General features: G+C 39.9%; 1 protein-coding gene across 1 annotated transcript; it reads right to left on the reverse strand.

Annotated features, from left to right (window-relative positions):
- Positions 1 to 615: 615 nt before the first annotated feature.
- Positions 616 to 2,925, reverse strand: LOC129250482 (uncharacterized protein K02A2.6-like). Its single transcript, XM_054890108.1, has one exon. The coding sequence runs from the start codon at positions 2,923 to 2,925 to the stop codon at positions 616 to 618; it is 2,310 nt and encodes a 769-aa protein (XP_054746083.1).
- Between the last annotated feature and the right edge of the window lie 15,240 nt (positions 2,926 to 18,165).

Here is an 18,165-nt window from a genome sequence, read left to right on the forward strand (position 1 = left end):
AGATTCAACAGAGAATCTATAAGAAAAATGATAGGTGTATTAACTGCTCATTGTTTAATAGGCAGCCACGCTAGAAGGTTAGGACTCCCGTACTTCGATTTCTGTAGAAGCTGTCTTAATACAGAAGAAGAGGAAACAGTCAGACACCTTTTATGTGAATGTGAAAGCCTAGCTATGAGAAGGCTGCGCACTCTTGATACAGCATTTCTCAGGACCCTTTCCATCAATAATGGCTGAAATTTTGGAAGGTGCACTGGCTACACTCAGAAAAACGCTTGTAAATCTATGTTCCCCAAAAAATGGGGTTTCAAGCCACGTGTCGTACTTTGGATGTATGTTGCGATGTGTGGTATGATCCACCTGTTATACTCTCTGATGTGTGCCAAATTACCGACACCACACTTATATGTTTACTTCAGAACGTTTATTACTTCTAATTAGTTAACAATATTAAATGCTATACCAAATACAATTCAATTAAAGTGGTTAATTAATTCAGCTTACTACGATCGACCTCAGCAACGTGCTAGGCTGTCTTCTCAATTATAGTGCTTTTTGACATTTTAGAGCAGGGTTGCCATATTACTATTTCGCATTCCTCAACACCTCCCTTTGTTAGGAAGTATCATACTCATTCAAATATGCTGGTGGTCTACGAATCCTGCGACTCGTTGATGTTCCTCTATTTGTCTCTGCATGTGCATTAGAACCAGATGAGGTGGTTTCCACTAGGGGAGCCACTTCAACAGTTTCTGGCTGTAGTACGGGTTGATTTTCTTCATTGAACCGTGGTAGTTCTGTGAGATCAAAAACGTCGCATAAATATTTAGTCACATCGCGATTGCCAGTATGGTTTCCATACCGTTTTACCATTTTATTTGCATGTGATCTAATCAGTTTTGAGTTGCCCTTTACTTCAATTCTGACATTGTAGTTCACAGAACCAATCCGTTCTATGATAACGCCAGGAACCCAAAACGTATCATTGCCTTGATGCCATTTAACGTTTACAAGGTTTCCATTCGAAAATTCTCTAGATTTTGCTCCGTGTTTGACATTAAACTGCTTTTCTTGTTTTAAATTTCGTTGTTTGATTTCCGTTGTTTGTGGCTTAGTTAAGTCTAACGTTGTTTTGATTTTCCAGTTAAGGAAGGCTTCTACAGGAGATTTACGTTCTACCACATTCGGATTTGGTGTGGATCTATACGTTTGCAAAAATGTTTGCAAGTTTTCTGAATCCGTTCCTTCCATTTTTAATTTTTTTAATGCTCTTTTCAGTGTATCTACGAACCGTTCCGCTTGTCCATTGGACTGGGGATGATAAGGCGATGTCCTTATGTGTTGAATACCCCGCGATGTTACGAATTGTTCGAACGCTCCACTCGTAAATTGTGTGCCGTTATCGGAGACCAGTGTGTCACAATCTCCGTAACGTGAAAGCGTTTCATTTAGCTTGCTAATGATTGTTTGCGTTGTGATATTCTCTATTTGAAAAATTTCAGGCCATTTTGAGAATGCATCTACGATTACGAAGTAATAAAAACCATTGCATGGTCCTGCTATATCAATGTGTAACCGTTCCATTGGTTTTGTTGCTAACGGCCATGATCGTAGTGTATGTTTTACAGGCATTTTTGCTGTTGATGCACAAAGTTGACAATTTCGTGAATACGAGACTATATCTTCGTCCACACCAGGCCAATACACGTAACTCCTTGCTAACAATTTCATCCGTTCTCTACCTGGATGTCCTCTGTGTAGTTGACGTAAAATTCGTGGTTGTAATTTCTTCGGAATCACTATGCGTTCATGAAACATTAGGCACTCTTGAATCACGCTGAGTGGATCTTTCCGTGCATAAAATGGCTGTAATTCTGGTGTTATTTCTTGTTTCCATCCATTTGATAATGCGTTTATGACAGCTTGGGCCGTTGAACATTGCTTTGTAGCTTTTCTTATCATTTCAAAACTCACCGGAAGTTTTTCACATTGGTCTTCAATAATCGTGTTCATTTCTTCTTCCATTTGAGTACAAGCTATCACCATGTCTTCGTCTTGCTTTGTGTGATTTGCTATAAGGCGCGAAAGCATGTCTACACATCCAAATTCTGTTGTTTTAATGTATTGGATATTGAAGTCGTACATCATCAATATTAGTGCCCATCGCTGAAGCCTATTTGCTGCGTACGTTGGGATGCCCTTATTTTTACCAAATATTGCGATTAGCGGCTTATGATCCGTGCACAATGTGAACTTACGTCCAAAAATAAATCTGTGGAACTTCTTTAGCGCAAAAACTAATGCTAAAGCTTCCTTTTCAATTTGCGAGTACTTTTGCTCTGCATCCGTTAAAACTTTTGAGGCGTGTTGTATAACCTTCTCTGATCCGTCCGGAAAAACGTGACAAATAAACGCACCGATTCCTCTATTGGAGGCGTCTGCTGCCACTTTCAATGGTAAATTGGGGTTATAATGCGTAAGCATTAAATCTGAATTTAAAATGCGTTTGAATTGCTGGAAGGCTTTTTGGCAATCAGCGTTCCAATTAAACTTTTCATTTTTATGAAGCAATTTGTCCAAAGGTGTTCTGACTTTGGACATTTCTGCGATGAATTTTCCATAATAGTTTACACTGCCCAGAAATGCTCGGACTTCTGACACATTTTTGGGTACTGGTAGTGCTAGAATCTGGCTTATTTTGGTGGGGTCAGGTTTTATACCTGTTTTGCTTAAAATGTTTCCCAAATATTTTACCTGTGCAGCAAAAAATTTGCATTTGTCGAACTGGACCCGAAATTTATACTTCTGTAGCTGTTGCGCCACTTTATGAAGGTTTCCGACATGTTTCTCAAAGGTTGCACCGCCTATAATGATGTCATCTATGTAAGCGACGGTGTAATCTATGCCTGCCAATATGGTGTCCATGATTTGTTGGAACGCTCCTGGAGCGCTTTTGATACCTGGTGCGAGTCGATTGAACGTAAACAGACCCATATGCGTGTTAATGGTGAGCAGCTTGGCTGACTCTGCTGTGACGGGTATCTGTAGATACGCGTCTGATAGGTCTATTACGGTAAAACAATGACTTCCCGCGAGCGTAAATTTCTTCTGGCGTGTGCAGCGGATATTGATGCGGCTCTAACCATGCGTTTAGCCCTGATGAATAATCGCCACAGATCCGAACCTTGCCAGACGGTTTCTTCACTGCTACGATAGGCGCTGCCCATTCAGAAAATTCTACAGGGGTGATAACCCCTAATTGATGTAATCTATTTAGTTCTTCTTCAATGTACGGTAGCATGGAATATGCTACTGGCCTTTTTGCGCGAAAAATTGGTTTAGCATCCGGCTTTAGATGCAATGCTGATGTAACTGTGCTACAACTTTCCAGGTTTGGCTTGAATATGTCCAAATAGTCTTGCTGTATATGCTTCAAAATAGTAGATTGTTGATCTTGAACCGATATGATGTTGTTACAAATGAGATTGAGAGGCTTTTCCCAAATATGGAAAATGTCACACCAGTCAACTCCTAAGATGTTCAAAGAATCAATATTTGTTACGAATAAATGACATTATTGTACTTCCCCGCTTAGCCTAGCTTCACAAGAAAATTCGGCTAGTAGTTGAATCTTATCTTTTGATGCGCTGGTAACGTATTTGTTCTCCAACCGTATTCCCGGTTGACCCATTTGTATCCATGTGGACTTTCCGATTAGCGAGACGTCCGAGGCGGTGTCCACCTGCATTCTGACATCACACGACGGAAACGATGAAGTTGCGGTTTCTATCGGCTTTATGCTTACTGTTGTGTGTTTGCGTCGATTAACATGCGTTATTGAATTTACTTGTAAGCAACTGTTGTGACCTTTGCTGCTCGTTTGTTGTTGCTTGTGTCGCTGAGGTTTTGTGCTTTTGCTTTTGCTGGCGCTGTATGAATTACAGTACCCCTCCTTATGACCGTATTTGTTGCACTTGTTACACTTTTGATTGTGATATGTACAATATTTTGCATAGTGCATGTCTCCGCAACTCCAACAGGGTGTTTTTGGAATCTTCGCCTTATTTGTTTTGCTAATTTTAGTTGCATCGTTCTTGCTTTGGCGTGTATTTGCATGTATTGCGTTGGCTATTACGGCTTTTGTCTCTTCCACCATTGCTGTATCTTTCTTTAGATTGATGAATTTTTGCGCATGGCTCACCAGGGAGTTTAATGTTTGCTGTGAATCTTCTTCTAGTTTTGCCAATATTTTTATACGAATGTCGGCTTCTGTGTGTGCTTGCAACCCAAAGACATAGATGAGGCATTTGAATTGATCTGCCGAAAGTTCCGACAGTCTAAATTTTTCACATTGAGCATTGACCCTGGCTGCATACGATACCAGGTCTTCCTGTTGATTCTTACTAATTTGTAAACATTTGTATCTTATACTGAAGAGCGATTCATTTGCACCGAACATTTCTCCCAACTTGGAGATTGTTTCTTCGAATGTGAAATCTCGTGGATTTTTTGGTAAAATATATGTTGCATACTTGTTATACGCAATTGGATTTAGCTTCCTCATTAAGAGGCGAACACGTGATGCTTCGTCCAAATCTTTGCCATCGACCAAGAAAACGTCTTCGTGACGTGCATACCACGTGTCGAATGTGAGTGCGTTTGTGGCATTATAGCAAAATTCTGCTATGCTTTTTGCCAATGTCTCCATCAACTGTTCTTTTGAATATTCTACTGGCTGCTTTGATCTTTGAGTCAATTGCTCCAGTAATTTGCTTTGCATCTGCAACAGTTTCATAAGTTCCTCTTGTTCTGCCATTTTCGTTTATGTTCTTACTTTGCAGTTTTGTAGGTTATGAGACCAATTTCCTCGTCGCCACCTGTTGCGATGTGTGGTATGATCCACCTGTTATACTCTCTGATGTGTGCCAAACTACCGACACCACACTTATATGTTTACTTCAGAACGTTTATTACTTCTAATTAGTTAACAATATTAAATGCTATACCAAATACAATTCAATTAAAGTGGTTAATTAATTCAGCTTATTACGATCGACCTCAGCAACGTGCTAGGCTGTCTTCTCAATTATAGTGCTTTTTGACATTTTAGATCAGGGTTGCCATATTACTATTTCGCATTCCTCAACAATGTACAACTTAGTGGTTCTGCAAATTTTGACGTAGGGTTGCCTTGTTTGGTGGGTAGCTCTTCAGAAGGGCTACAACACCACTGAACTAGAAACAGTGCATAGAACTGCATGTGTGGGATGGGATACGGTACACTAGATAGGGCTAGTTTACTGGGGCGGCAGCCCTTGGTCGGAAAAAACCCGAGTCATTCCGGTAACGTAGAACCGGCTGCCATGGGAATGACTGCATGTGTGGGCATCACTGGTGCTTGCAGAACATGTCCCACTGCTGCTTTAAATTCATTTATATCGAAACGACTTTTTTCGGCCCGGTGTTATAAAAAAAAAACGAATTGTCTGAAATTTAAATATGTTGTTCACAACATCAATGGCTATCGCGCGTACTAGAATCATATTATTATTTCAATTATTTGGTTTTTTTTTTATTAAACAACTGAAAAACCCCGATATTTAGAGTGTCAAATTCAACACCGCGCCATTTTCTCAATTTTTTTCAAAATGAACAACACCAACCAGGTTCAATTTTTCGGCAGGTCAACTTCAGCGCCATTTTTTAAATTATTAAAATTAAAAAAAAAAATTCTGATTTTTGTATTTTGAAATATCGTTTTTAATTTTTTTTTTATTGTAAAAAAATACCCTAAATTTTCGAGCTCGAGACCACCGGGAGTATTTATTAATATGAAGTATTTTTAATTAAATTTTTTTTTATTCAAGTATACAAATTTAGATATACATATATGTAAAAAAAAAAAAAAAAATTATTTAACCAATCCAGTTTGCCTTATTCCATAAAATATTTAAGAAACTGTTGACGAACCGGCTCGGTTTTACATGTTCGCGGATTGTAGAATATATTCGAAACAGAAGATGCCAAAGAAGTTAACGTTAAAAGCAACGAATGAATGTTGCCGAAAACAGTTTTGCCCGTGTGACCGCGAATGAAATATCAAAAGCGAATTTCCAATGTCTCGCTTCCAGATGTCTCTGTGTATGAATTGGCACATATTTTCAAATTGTTTTTATAATTGTTTACAATATTTTATCAGTGGCTAATGGCTTATGTTGTAATACTACATTTCTTCTTCTATTTTGCCTCATTCTTATTTTCGGCAAACTTGAGTAAAAAATGAGTTCTGTGCTCGAATAATGGAAGCGGTAACTATTTCGTAATAGCAACAAATTTTAAACGTAATGCATTTCTCTTAGTTGCCCTGAAATGGAGAACTAATTAACTAAATTTTAAATATAGGTTACATGGAACTGAATAAAGAGTCAGATTAATGAAAAATTTACGAAAATAAAAAAAAAAACGATTAATCAAACAGTAGAATTTGCAAAATAGTAGTTCCGTTGAAACTGAAGAAATGTGCTATGGACGGATAAAACAAATATAAATATGCATATTTCGATCTGACGGAAAACAATATGTTCGACGACCCATAAGTACGACCCCAGATATACCAGGAAAATAATGAGAGAAAAAGGATTATTGAAAACGGTTATGCTTCCCTATGTAAGAGAAGGAATGCTGGGCTGCCTCCCACTTACCGCTGGTTGCGCATATATCTTGTTTGAGGGTGCTGGGGGATAATTGATGACCCAGGCCTTGCTCCAGGATAGCTCGTTCCTCTCTGAAGCGGTCGCAATAAAACATAACGTGCTCTCCGTTTTCGTCAGTATTCGTGCAGTTTGGACACAAAGGGCTGTGTGTCAGCTTAAAATGGTGCAGGTATTCCTGAAAACAGCCATGTCCGCTGAGCAACTGCGGAAGGTGATGGTCGATGTCTCCATGTTTTCTCATTAACTTTTCATCAACACGTGGTATGAGTTTGTAGGCCCAACGTCCGCTTTGTGACTCATCCTACAGCTGCTGCCACCGGCCTATTGTCAGCAGTCGTTCACCAGCCGGGTTCTACAGCGCCAAAACATTTCATCTGCTTAGAGGTTCAGAGGTATCTTTATAGCTATTACGTAGCTACACGCCGCGCACCTTGCCTGTATGTCTGGGTGACCTCCCGTACATTAGACTTTTTGGTCCCCGCCCAGATAGGTGCTGCATAAAGAGTTATAGAGTCAACAACCAATGACAGTAATCGTCTGCGATTTCCCTGAACCCCCCTATGCTAGGGAGAAATCGCGTCAGGGCACCATTGACAGAAGCCGCCGTGGAAGTTACATCTATTAAATGCTGCCTGAAAAGTTTTCTGTCGATCCAGACCCCAAGATATTTTATCGCCGTTTCCGAGATTATACGGTGAGTACCTATGTTCAGCTCAAAGGACTTTCGTCCTCCAGCGCTTATTAGAACTGCTTCGGTTTTGTGACCGGCTAATCTAACTTAGATTCGTTAAGTGGTCAAGTTTCCTATCAACTACCACCAGGGCAATATCATCGGCGTATCCCACAATTTCGGCGCTGGCTTCCGCCCACCTTCACCTTCAGAAGTGTATCGTACATGATGTTCCACAAAGTTGGTCACTGTACTGATCCTTATGGTACACCACCGGATTCCTTGTACGTTTTTTGGCTATTTTCAGTTTCATATCGAGAATTCGGTCACTCAGATAACTGCTAATAATGCGAACAAGGTAGGCTGGTACGTTGAGACCTTTGAGGACCGTGTTGATGCTGTCGAGCCTTCCAGATGCTCCTGAAGTCGTTCGCAGATAATGTGTTCCAGTACTTTCTGTGTCCAGCAGATATAGGGGTCTGTATGAGAACCAGACGTTGTATTTTCCATCTCGCTGGGAACTTTGCCCCGGTAAGGTATGCCGTGTATAGGTCTGAAAAAAATTTCGGAGTTGACTGTATTGCTTCCTTTAACGCTATATTGAGAATCACGTCAGGCCAGGGGGGGTTTGCTATCCTTTATCCTCGTTAAGGTCCTAAAAACTTTTTCTTCTGTCACTTGAGGAACCATTGCAATTTTTCATATTACGCAATTTTGTGACTCCCTTGCTTCCTGTGGGGGAAAGAGGACTGAAACTATTTTTTCATTAGCACCGGTCACCTGTCCGGCGGTTTTAGTCCTTTAATTTTGCTCATAACAAGGATCGTTGTGGCCTTGTTCTCGCAGCTCCCTAAATCACCGATTTTTGCTTTTTTTAATTGCGTTTTTAACCCATCATTTTCAGTATTTATATTTCTCCTGTAGTTCACAGTAGTTTGCACGACCTCGCGCTCTTTGAGCTATTCTTCTAGCAGAGTTACTGTCCTTACGAAGTTTAGCTATTTCATCTATCCACTAATATTCTGGCTTTCCGTTTCCCCAGTATCTAGATCTTGCGGAAGATGTAAGTGTCTTCCATACTTGTCCAAAAGTTACTATGTACTTTTGTTTCTATCTTTTCTTGACTGTCTTAGATGAATCTTTGGCATTACAGTACGTACATCCATTACAATGGTCAGGTGACCGCTATGAGTATAAACTGACTCGTATAATTTCCATTTTGTGCGATTCGTTGTGGTACGATCAGCAAATGATAGGTCAATTGTAGAGCGCCTGCCGTACGTGGCATGCATAACTTTTGATGGCGCATTTATCTGGCCTCTTTATTTGTGCTTGCTCTGATATCGCGTCCAGCAATCTCTTCCTCCAAGTTCAGTTCTGTTATAAGGCATTGCAGTGTGATGCAATGGGTCTTTAGGTTGACTGTTGCAACACCTTCCAGGGCTTTTTTGAAAACAGTTTGACAACTAGATGATTCACTGTCCTTGTTTGTTTTGAGCTCTATCAATAGCCCTCCTTTTTGCGTAAGTCTCATTGTCCTCACTTTATCGCCCATTTCGCTCAACAAAGCGTTGGATTTGATAGCGCGAAGCATGTCCGCGTATGTTGTTCCTGCCACTTTTCTTTCGATAATGATCACATCGTAACGCGGGCGAAGTGAGCCGCTGGTCATCCTATCGTTTGCCGGCTTCTTTTTGCTTTGTACTTTCTGCCGTTGTTCTCTATGATCCTTGGGGGGGTAAGTTCTGTTGAGATTTTGACCTTCTCCTCTTGGTGTCTGGCAATATTTCTGTCCCATGAGCTACATTAGGACTAGATTTAGTTCTATCTCTTTTTTCGGGTAGAGCTGCAGTGTTTTCAGCCGCCGTTGTTTTCCTTGTATGCGCTGTTGCAGACATAATGCCGGTGGTGCGCTCAACGATTTTCATTGCTACTTCCGTGTACATTTCGATGTGGTTCAACCTACTGTAGAAGACCGTCGATATCCTTTCCCACGCGCTGTCAGAGCTCGCTGTCCATTGCTCACCTTCGGGGTCTAACTGCTGCTGGTGGCTTGTCGGAGTACCTGCCGAGTCACTGAGGGGAATTGTATGTGCAGCCATTTTGTTTGCCCGTCGTTGGCTGGCCGCCAAGTTTGTTGAACTATTTTCAGCTGTTACTGCCACCGGTGTATTACTTGTGGTTGCTGCTTTTTTTGGAGGTGTGCTGCTTATGACAGAGCTCCTCCTAAAGGGCGATACAACTTCGTCCTTGTTCCCTGTGTAAATTGTATTACTGCTGTTTTTTTTTACATTAATTTATTATGCTTTTCCATGCTTTTAAGGCCCAAACTTACAGCCGCTATCACCGCTCGTGTATGTAGTACCAGTAAGTCCTATGGTTATTCTTGGAAACTGGGAGGACATACTTTAATATGGCGGGGAAACAGAGAACCCTTCTATAAGACGTTTCAGCAAGATTTCACTCCGCTTACTGGGATTGCAGAGGTTCTCTGCTCCAGCTCGTTTGCAATTTGCTTTCACTCCAGTATGCCATAATCAGGATCTTACTCGACTTGGTCCTGATGGTCCTCAGGCCACGCCATTGTTTTGCAATCAGCTGCTCCTAACAATCAAATTTTACCATCTTATTTACATAATGACTCAACAATAGAAGACATCCACACATGCATATATACAGGGTCCGGCACTCGATGCGTAACCAACTTCAGACCGCTCGCGCAGCTGGCTGGAATATCACAACCAGCGATTGTTCGTGAGCTCGAGCCCCTTCAAGTAAAGTTTTTGTTTTTCGCACCATTACGCATTGCAATGATACTCGTGGCGTGGCGAAACGTCATGAAGGTGGTCCTCAGAAGACTTCAACGTCACGTGAAATGGTTCAAAAAGTGAACAAGCCACTTGAGTGAAATCCCCGACGAAGTGCCAATCACATGGACATAATCTTACACCAAAGCTGCAACAAGTCAATTGCTCGCCTGGCCGAAAGCGGTAAATTTCCGAGCATTGTGTTTTCTGACGAGAAAATTTTTCGAATCGAGCTATTCGTAAACTCCCAAAACGATAGGGTTTATTTGACCGATCGTTCAAACGAGACTTTGAGTCATCAATTGACAACCAGGGTGCAGAACCCGCCACAGGTAACGGTTTGGGCCGCTTTAACTTCAGATGGACACTCTTTAATCGTTTTCATCGAGCCTGGCGTCAAGGTAAATGCGAAATATTATCGGGTAAGTATTCCGTTTCACAAAGTTTAAGTGAACCAAGAATGGCTAAAAAACAATGTTCCGAACTTTATAACGTCCACACAATGGCTCTCAACTTTACCAGACGCGAATCCGATGGATTATTCTCTTTTGGCCAGTTTGGAGAGCATGGTCCGAACTAAAAAGTTCACCAGTCCCGAGGCGTTGAAAAAAGCCAATGTCCGCGAGTGTACCAAAATAACTGCAAGTCAGATTCGGGCAAGCAGCGATATCGAGCAAAAGTAAATTGATTCTGAATTGTGTATTATGTTCACCCATTTTTTACATTGAATTGAATAAACGTAATTTTCAATACTAAATGTTTTGTCTTTTTAAATGATTACACTTCGAGTGCCGGACCCTGTACATATGTATCTAACCCAAGAAAATGAAAGTGACAAATACGAATTGAAAATTTAATAAATAAGCTCCGGAGAAATTTAGGACAACTCACACAATACAAGAACAGAACGACAATAGATCGAAAAATGTATAATAAAATAAATAAATGCCTAAGCGTTCTACAAACAGATATATATTATAATAAACCGTTGAACGAAATGATGTACACCCATAAACAAAAAATTGAAAGTGTATGCGGTAGAACTGGCACGTTATAAATAAGCCAACCAAAGGAGGACTGATTATAAGCTTTTCACAAACAACCAAACAACATTTTACAAAAAATTAGCATCTACAGAAGACTTTCAAAAAATCCCCCCAACAAAAGAACAAAAAATTAAACTTCGATCTATATGCCAATAACATGCCTCCCTACACTGCGAGGTGTGTTCTTCAAAAACATTTTATTTATTCATTAATATCTATTTTGTGCCCTTCAAAGTAATCCCCATGAGATATTATTCACTTGTGCCAACGTTTTTTCCAATCTTCGAAGCACTTCAAAAAATCATTTTTTTTTAATCTTGTGCAGCTCCTAGTTCGAAGCCGTCTTTATCTCGTCAATCATAGAGTAGCGTCGTCCTTTCATGAGCCTCTTCAGTTTCGGGAACAAGAAAAAGTCACAGGGAGCCAGATCTGGGGAATACGGTGGCTGTGGCATCATTAGGGTATTGTTTTTGGCCAAAAAGTCGCGCACAAGCAGCGATGTGTGAGCAGGGGCGTTATCGTGACGCAAGAGCCAATTTTTGTTTTTCCATAAATCCGGGCGTTTCTGGCGGATTGCTTAGCGCAAATTGCGCATAACTTGTAGGTAATATTCCATGATGCACAACGCGCCTGCAATCGAAGAAAACGGAAAGCAAAAATTTTACATTCGACCGAACTTGGCGCGTTTTTTTCGGTCTTGATTCGTGCGGCAGCTTCCATTGAGATGATTGAGCTTTGGTTTTCACGTCATAACCATAAGTCCACGATTCGTCACCAGTTATGACACTCTGGAGCAAATTTGGGTCGTCGCGGACAGAGTCCAACATCTCATTAGCAATGTTCATGCGATGTTGTTTTTGGTCGAAATTGAGCAGTTTTGATACGAATTTTGGGCGACCCGTCTCATGCCCACATCATTGAAAAAATCGAATGGCACGAGCCAATCGATATGTGTAGGTCCTCAGCAACTTCTCTAACGGTGATTCAACGATTGGCCAATACAATTTTCTTCACTTAATCAATTTTTTCGTCTGTTGTTGCTCGGGCATCCGACACGCTTTTCGTTGTTCACATCTTCTCAGCCTTCTGAGAACATTTTGTACCACCGATAAACGTTGCTTTGGTCCAAAGTAGTTCTCCGCGAGAAGGATGCCAAAAAACAGTCAGTGCTGCAAGAATCAACTTACAATTGACACAATAATTATGAAACAAGCCACGTTAAAACAACGAAATCTACATTCATGCTACATAGACTACCAGAAAGCCTTCGACTACGTGCAACATAGCTGGCTAATAAAAGTGCTTCAAATATACAAAATACACCCACAAAATTAATATTTCTAAATAGAAAAGACAAATAAATTTAATAACATCCACAGAAACAATAAGAACAGAATAAATTGACATAAAAAAATGAAAATGACTCTCTAAGTGCTCTCTGGTTTTCCATCCGTCTAAACCCTCTTTCCAACACCCTCAACAATACAACATATGGATACAATATAAAACACAAACAAATTACAAAACACAAAATAAACCATCTTCTATACATGGACGAAATCAAACTGCAGGGTTTGATTGAAAAGTAATGAGCCTTATTTTTTTTAAGCAGTTTTATTAAACCTTTTGGCTTATACATCTAATATTCTTCAAAAAGGACCCTTGAGCGTCAATACACCGCAGGTAGCGGTCCTTCCACTGCAGGAAACATTTTTTACACTCATCCGCCGGAATCGCGTTCAATTCGGCAGTCACAGTTTTTTGGATCGCCTCGATGGAGTCGAAACGCCTCCCCTTCAGCTTTCTTTTCAGGCGCGGGAACAAGAAGAAGTCCGGAGGGGACAGATCTTGGCCAATGCAGAGGTGCAGAGGAAGGCGGTGTGTGCCGGCGCATTGTCGTGATGAAGGATCCAATTGTAGACGAGGTCGGGCCGAACCCGGGCGACGCGGTTTTTCAGCCGAAGGAGCCCTTCTTTGTAAAATGCCGCGCCTACAGTATTTCCTAGAGGTACAAACTCCTTGTGGACGATGCCTCGAGAGTCGAAAAAGACGATCGCTCCATTTTCGCCACTGTAAAATCCTAACACACTTTTAAAACAGCTTTTCCACGCGGAACGATGTTAACTGCAGCGGTGTTGCCAGCGAACTGGGACCGGTTTCTAGTGGGAGGGGAAGGTCCAACGATCATTTTCCCCCACCAGCCGATTCGGTTGATCGCTTGGCAGACGCTCCGCGCGGGAAGGCTCATTACTTTTCAATCAAACCCTGTATACATATCCACGCAAACACACTTAAAAACACTTTTAAAAATCACAAAACAATTAATTAACGATATACAAATGAGCTTTGGCATCAGTAAAGCACAGCACAAAGCTGAAAAACTAGACGATCAAATTCTTGAAAACATGGAAGAACATTAAACGTACATTTGTACGGATCTTGGATTCCAATAAAGTACAAAAATAGACCACATCTCCATTAAAAACCAACTTTCACTGAAATACAAAAAACGCCTTAACCAGATACTTAAAACCCAACTAAATTCCAAGAGCAATCAGCTCGTACGCTATACCAATATTCACATACTCCTTCGGAATAATATACTGGACCAAAACTGATATTGACAACCTGGAAAGAACAAAAGAAGACAACTTACCAAATGTAGAAAATTTCACTCCCTACTCATGCACCAGAGACTTGCAATACCAAGACTAGAAGGAGGAAGAGGATTCCTTGATATCCAAAACCTTCAAAATAACCAAATTCCAAAATTAAAACAATTTTTCCACAACCACATATCCGATCTACACGAAGCAATAGTCCTTGCAGAGAAGCACTACACTCCACTAAACCTACAAAACATTGAAATAAATAATAATCAGTTACATGGCAAACACTTACACATTATGGAAGACCCAAATATTCAGAAAATGAACAGAAAATGAATAACCAAAGACCCGATTGTAATTAACGACAAATGCCACATAACCGCAGGGTGGCAAATTTTAGCAGGCACAGAATATATACATAGGCACAACATAATTGCAAAAAAAAAAAAATACATAAAAAAATAGAATCCTAATATATACCCTTTAGACAGTGAAGAAAATACCCTATACTGGGACACTACAATACTCACCGATAAAACTATAATGCGCAATACACCGGAAATATATAGTGAACTAACTTAAGAAATAAAACGAAAAAGGAAACAATCGCTGTACACGGATCAAAACTAGAAAACCAAACCGGGAAGCGACTGTTCCAAAATGGGCGGCTATCTGGTGAGCGTCTGTACTTCAAGTTAGCAGCGGCTTTCACTACATCTGGTAGCAGGTATAAAATGGAACCATTTTAAAATGAGAAGAATAAATCAAGCCTCGGATAACCTTGATTTTAATTCTAATCATACTCGTGCACTTCTGGAGTGTGTGTCAGACAAAACAAGAACTCTAATAGGCAAACCTTTTTGCAGCCGGGAGCTGCTTCGCAAGCATCGCATACAGCGACCAGACCGACTGTATCACCAAAACAGCGTAAAAATTAACGAACGGACACCAGAAATTAACGAATTTTTATTAAGCACATATATACAGACAACATCAAGACGCACACCACAAATAGGAGGAGGAGCTCGGCCAAACACCTAACAGAAGTGTACGCGCCAATTATATATATATATATATATATACATATATACAGATCACTAAACTAGAAACACACAAAACTCTTTTTAGAAAACTTTGACATGAAAAATTTAACGACAAACATCCGCAAATGGATGTGTCAGAACAAAATCTGTCTGATCAATTAAGAGCAATACGTAGACATATTTACATCACAGAAGCAAGAAGGGAAAAAATTACACAGGAAGTGGGCAGAGTGCACAGTTTCGACTCGGAAAATCCAGCAAGTCCTTCGCAACAAAACAATGCCCCGCAAACTAATCCGAAGACTGCTGAGAACTCACAGAACGTACCTCGACGCATTGAGTGCGTAAGCGACACAATAGAGTCAGTCAATAGATTTTGAAGGCTCACATAATAATTTTCAGGAAAATTTTCATGGTAAATATAGGGTGATCAATTAAGAGGAGTTTTTTTCATTTGCGTTTTTTTTACAGATCGCGCGCGAGTTGTGGCAAACTGTCATCGTGGATTTGTTGAACAGCGTTTGGCATTTCATTATGGAAAGACTCACACCGCAACAACGTCTACAAATTGTTCAACTGTATTATGAAAATCAGAGTTTGAAGATCCGCTGTTTTCGAGCAAAATTTTGTTCAGCGATGAGGCGCATTTCTGGCTCAATGGTTACGTCAATAAGCAAAATTGCCGTATTTGGGATGAAGAGCAACCAGAACAGGTTCAAGAGCTACCTTTACACCCAGAGAAAACAACGGCTGATAAACCAGCTACGATTGAAGCTCTGGAAGCCAACATTACGCGTGTTATTCACGAAATGCTCGAACGAGTGATTGAAAATTGCACCTTCAGAATGGACCACCTTAAGCGTAGTTGCGGCCAACATTTGAATGAAGTCATATTCAAAAAGTAAATGTCAAAGAATGTCCTTTCAAATGATAAATAAAGGTTTTGAACATAATTTACATTTTTGTTTTTTTTTTTAACTATTGAAAAAAGCACCTCATGATTGATCACCCTATACAAAGGCATGCCTGTGATGAGCCTGCCGTATCTGCCGAAACATCTGTGCAACACTCGCAAAATTGGTTGAATATTACAACATGGTTGTATTACCAAACATGCTGAACGAAGAATTTAATATTGAAGAACTGATAATAATTATGTACTGCGTTGCTAAAATTATTTCTGAAGAAATTACTAAGAAGCATTTTGAAAACAATCAACTAAATCTAAAACAAAAAGAGCTCAGGTCGGCTGACAAACGCAATAAACCTGCACGGTTGGTAAGACTCGGTAAGAACATAGAAGAGCATCGACGGAAAATAGGAAAATTTACGGCATTCGCAGGTGGAAATACATTCGGACGTTTAAAATGTCAAGTTTACAAAATATGTAAAAACTTGAACACTCATTCGAGGTTCGAAAACAAGTACTTCATCTTTATAAGTTATAGAAGTACTTCATCTTTATAAAATCAACCCCAATATCATAAATTTTCTGGAAAAAATTATGCAGTTTTGGATGACAAGAATAAAAATGCTGCTTTGAAATTGTTCAATATTGCGAAATCAGTATTCGAAACGGTATCTTCCAAGGTGATTCGTTGAGTCCACTCTGGTTCGTACTCAGTATGAATCTCCTAAGAGGCATCTTTAATGAAAAGTGTCGAAATCTTCTCTAAAGATATTAAAATACCCATCGGACTTCACAAGTGCCGAAAGATCACAATACTTAAAGGAAAAGTGGTTCCACGACAAATCCTTAGAAAAATTTGTGCTCTCAACATAACAGGAATGGAACCAGCAGAGGTATACAAGTATCTTGGAGTTATGCAAAGCAACAGCATTGATACAATGTAAATGAGGAAAAACCTGTTAACAGAGTTTAAAAGGCGACTTTATGCTGCATGTAACATCCAAAAAAATGGAAAAAAACCAAATGCACGCTTTAATTTCTTTTGTCATCTCAGTGGTATCGTATAGCTTCGGAAATGTAAAATGGTCATCTACTGAAATTGAAAGTCTATACGTACTATTACAATTATGACCAAACACGGAGAGCTCAATCGAATGATACTACCTAAGAACTGGGTGTCAAAGGACAGATTGATGTTGGATCCCTCCATTAAAAGTAATCTTAAACATCAGGGGATAGTTTCAGCAAAGGTGTTCCCAACCTGAAGTGCACAGGGCTGTTAAAGCTGCGGAAGATAATCACGACCCGCTGCGAATAAGCCAATCCTATGAAATCAGGAATACCACATAAACAGATGAAAAGATTCAAAAGTGGTCTGAAATTGCTGTTCACGGCATTTATAGAAAATACTTGTTGAGCATATATGTCGATCAAAAACTGTCGCACTTATAGCTTACCAACAGATCGATATTCGCCGAAACGGAGGGTGTCATTCGCCATACAAGATGGATGGATCTCAACAAGAAACTACATTAAATATGCAATGCAAGATCCAAAAGCCGTTGCGGATAAATGTCGAAGATGCAATTGCCGGAATGAAACTTTAGAAACTAAATTTGTTACTTTGACCAGAGCAAAATACCGTATTTCAGATATACCCCACAACCTGTGCATAAAGATGCCTACTTTCTCCTGTATTACGACCGAACAATTTTAATGAACGCAAAGAGAGACCATAATAGGCTAGACATATTTCTGATTGATAAATCTAATAATTGCTTATATAATTGATGTGGCGGTTTCCCTTAGCTTAAAATATTTTGACTTAGGCATCGATGTCAAACGCCAATGGAAGCGACTACCAATTATCATGTCAGCGCTTGGACTCGTGCATAAAAATTTAGCAGACAATGTTAAAACTCGTCAACTCCCAGAATCTTTAACTTTCGTTATACAGAAATCAGCTTTACTCAATTCCTGTCATATAGTCCGAAACTTTTTACAGAAAACGTTTTATTGTTTGTAAAATTGTTAACTATTTTATATAATATTTAAATAATTATATTTAATTGTATGTTATAAGCTATTGGCCTGCAGCTAAGTGGTTGCAAATTAATGTAAATTAATCCTTTTTTGGGATGCAGTAACTAAAAAATAATAATAATAATCCCCCTCTTTAGGGAGATGGCGGGCTTAACAACCGCGCGAGACCCTAGTTACAGATGAAGAGACGAAAATACCGCCAAATGCCTCACATACTGACAAGCAAACGGTGCATTTGAGAGAGAACAGTGAACCCAGAAGGAAACTTGTCAACTAATCACAAGGATATCCTATGAGGATATGGTCTGACAACCTCGTGAGTCC

The sequence above is a fragment of the Anastrepha obliqua genome, chromosome 6 (genome assembly GCF_027943255.1).
Source record: "Anastrepha obliqua isolate idAnaObli1 chromosome 6, idAnaObli1_1.0, whole genome shotgun sequence".
Classification (NCBI taxonomy): Eukaryota; Metazoa; Arthropoda; class Insecta; order Diptera; family Tephritidae; genus Anastrepha; species Anastrepha obliqua.

Coding starts and splice junctions, on each gene's coding strand:
- LOC129250482 (XM_054890108.1), bottom strand. CDS start 2,925: ATGGACACCATATTGGCAGGCATAGATTACACCGTCGCTTACATAGAT.